At 41.2% G+C, this 3736-nt stretch overlaps 1 protein-coding gene across 1 annotated transcript in view; it reads left to right on the forward strand.

Annotated features, from left to right (window-relative positions):
* Positions 1-3736, forward strand: part of LOC108630045 (neuroligin-1-like) — a gene marked incomplete at its 3' end in the record, with an annotated part of 36116 nt that overhangs the window by 17046 nt on the left and 15334 nt on the right. The window contains exon 5 of the mRNA XM_018033109.2: positions 1068-1280. Coding sequence (XP_017888598.2) covers positions 1068-1280 — 213 coding nt within the window. The remainder of the gene's footprint in view (positions 1-1067; positions 1281-3736) is intronic.

Consider the following 3736-nt stretch of genomic DNA (forward strand, 5'->3'; position numbering starts at 1 on the left):
AAGTTTTGCACGAAGAGGAACGAGTAGTTCAGCAATGAAGTAATGAAGGAATTAATATATTTATTTGTAAAAATATTTTATACAGGGTGGGCAGGAAAACCGGACAGGGGATGATTCTACGTTAAAAAAGAAGGAACCCATATTTAAATATGATGCAATTTTATATGCAATAATATATTTTTGGTTGACGGAAATAGAATGGGTGTTGCAGAGAGAGGAACGAGTGATAATAATTGAAGGAACGAATGGTTCGGCAATAGGGACGTAATAAAGGGGTGAAAAGCGTTGAACAGATTGCTCTAAAACGGCATCCGAAGTATCTGAATTCCGGGCGACAGAGAAATATACCGACATCATCGAATTTCCCTCGTCAACCAGCCCCTCGCGTTTCTTTGTCGCGACCGGTCTTTATTCCCCTTTGTCGTCGCGTTCCTTTCGAAACGTTTCGTGCCTTTCGTTCTTTCATTCGTGTTCTTTCATTCCCGTTTCACGGCGCGGCGGTCCTCCATCGCAGCCCCTGATAAATAAACGGTCTGCCGGGAAAGTTTTACGCGGATGCGTTAAAGGGAATGAAAATCGTCGACGGGTCGTGCGTTCCCTCGCCTAGACGTTAACGTGAATAACGGCTGAACATCACCAATACAGGCCGCCAGCAGTGCTTGTGAAATGCTTCGAGTCGATTCGCCGAGAGACGCTTTTCTCTTTATGAAATCGGGAAAACCGTGCGTGTAATTATGTCGCAGGCCAATGAAAATTCTGTTCTCAATTCAATTTCAGTACTGACGATTATTAACGCGATTGTCCTGTTTATCAGTGAATCATTAGTAGGAGTAGAAACAAAATTTTGCACAGTTTACAGGATTTTCATTTAATCTTAATGAAACACGCGGAACAGGTATAAAATCGTTCTGAATAGAGCTGGTAATGAGTTGGAATTATTCGGCGTCATTATAACGGAATGCTCTTTAACCACGTAATTAGCGTTGGTGTATGAATGGAATTTCAAAAAACGAACTGTTTTTCAATGGATTTCCATCGAATACCGGATGAATTTCGCTGGATTTTAGGTACGATCTGATGATCGGCGTTGTCCGTTCGGAAGCTTATTTCTCTCTGACGGCGAACGACGCTCAATACGGGATCGAGGGCGACAGGAGGACAAAAATCTTGCGGGAATTCGTACGCAACACGTACACGTATCATCAGGCAGAGATCCTGGCGACGATAATCAACGAGTACACGGACTGGGAACGGCCTGTGCAACATCCGGTGAACATAAAGTGAGTGAGGAACCATGCAATTTCTCATAGCCAATTAACCTTATCGCCAACTATTTTCTTCTTTCGCTCGTCTCGTATAAAAAACGTAATTTTAGTCTCCGCGCGGGTGTAAGCATTTTTTAAATTCTGCTGGCAAGTGAATATAATTCTGCGACGTAACGTAAGAGACAGATTGTTCGTATTTTATCAACAATTTTATTGCCAATCGTCAAAAGATGTTAATTAAAGATATTCAAATGTAACCTGCTTTAAAATTGTTATTCTTATTGAAAATGAATTTAGTCCTGCAATGTAAGAGACAGAGTCTTAACATTTCAAGAAACAAGATTCTATTATATATTANAGAGAGAGAGAGAGAGAGAGAGAGAGAGAGAGAGAGAGAGAGAGAGAGAAAGAAGCATGCGAGAATTGAAACATTTCATTATCGTCACTGTAATATTTGATTTTAATTAAAAAGGCGAATTTCGGGGTCGTTTAAAGATCTCCAGTTTGGCTTTCGCCGATGAATTTTCACAAAGAAACTAAAAAGCCAGTGAAACAAGAGGGTGGATCGTCGAGTGCAAGTCGAACTTTCTGAAGAATCTCTCTGGACTTCTGTCGGCGGTTTCCCCGTCGACGAGTCATCGATTGCCGAATTGGATTTCTTTTCCAAGTATTCCTTAAACGATTATCCCCGGGAAACGAACGAAGTCTTTCAATATCGGCCCGATGATTCGTTAATGGATTTTCATAAAGAATAATTAATAAGTGGAACGGCGCCGCGTCGGACAATTTGCGTTTAACGTATAATTTGCAATTCAGCTGGTTATCGGCTGGTTAATCGGTGAAAATTGTGAAAATACTGAAATACGACTCCGCGTTCGGTCGTTGATTTTCATAATAACCGAGGCACGCGTCATTAAATAATTCGATCGCTGATATAAACAGCAACGAAACATCCGACGAAAAATCGTCTCGAAAAGAATTTCATTAACCGTCCACAGGCCATAACGACCTCGAGTCGACGGGACAAATTTTTAATTTACACGAACGTCGCAAAAAGTTAGGGAATTCAAAAGATGCGACAGTTCCAACGGAGAATTCTATTGGCTGGCAAAGTGAAACTTTCCTCGTTGTGAATTTTTCCCGTTCCTCTTTTATTTTATTTTTTTTTTAAGGACAAGTTGGCGAAGCTCGTTGCGTCGAAAACAACAACGGGCACCGGCTGTGAACTTGATTATTATAGAAACGAATGGTAAGGCACTGGGTAATTAGAAGAAAGGTAACAACCTCCTCGAGACTTAATTAGCACGTATAATACGTCGACGCGAAAGGGTAATGCTTGCTAGCCGCGTGAATAAAACAGTCGATTGGAAAAGCGCGGTTCGCGTTCGACAATATTTTCAAATTCTTCCGATCGTAAAATTCCCGTTTCACTGCCCGTCAATTTGTACTAGAAATTACGAGAACGTTTTTCAAAAGGGATATAAATTGTACGATTAAACGCCGGCGCCGGTCGACATTTATTTTAATAATAATTCGTTGCGTTTCGTGAAATATTTTTTAATAGTCGTACCTTTGCGTCCGGAATCGAAACGCGCGCGTATTCCAATAGAATTTGTTACTTGTTTTAAATGATTCTGATCGAGATAACAAGATCGTCGAGCGTCGTTTCATGAAGCGAGGGGGAAAAAAAAAAAACGAGGAACGAAATGCTACTGAAAACTTTGTCAGGGGGCCTCGGCGATTCATCGGAAATTGCTTTTACCCGAACGATCGTCGCTCGCTAAGTGGAACAAGCTTTTTTGGCGCGCGATGAAAGAGCCGAAGAATGAGAAAAACGGTAGAGGGGGGAGAGGGACGTGGAAGACAGTCGCGTTATGAGGAGGAAGACATCAAAGGCGATGATCGGACGAGCGTGTTTAAATTTAAATTTAGATCATCGATTGCCCGTCCCGGTCGTGTTCCGTTCGTGCGACGACCATCAAACGGGACATTAATGTCGCTCGATAGAAATGAAACACTGTTCTCGACGTTTCATAACTAAATTGCTCATTCTCGATTAGACAATACTGAAGCGAAAACTCGAAGCGAAATACGAGAAGTCAAAGACTGGTATTAGGAAATAAGAAGAAAGCAGGTGTTCTACTGATAAGAAAAATATTAATAATGTAGAGAGCTCTGAATCAAACACTTGGAATGAAGTACAAAGATGATTGTTATTAAAAAATAAGAAGAAAATAAGAATTCTTCTGGTAAAAGTATTAATAAAACGCGAAACAGTGTACGTGGAAAGCACGAAGTTTACGGCGTTTCGTAACGAAAGTTGAAAGGTCCAAGAGAAAATTGCAGCCTCAGCGAAGTTGATATTCGTATGCAAACCGAGAGGCTTACCGAAACCAAATGAAAAGAGCTTGTAACGTGGAAAACGCAATTTGTTACAAACGGCAACCGTGTAAGTGCCTGTTCCGTCCTGT

The sequence above is a fragment of the Ceratina calcarata genome, unplaced genomic scaffold, assembly GCF_001652005.2.
Source record: "Ceratina calcarata isolate Rehan_Ccalc_2016 unplaced genomic scaffold, ASM165200v1 scaffold63.2, whole genome shotgun sequence".
Lineage (NCBI taxonomy): Eukaryota > Metazoa > Arthropoda > Insecta > Hymenoptera > Apidae > Ceratina > Ceratina calcarata.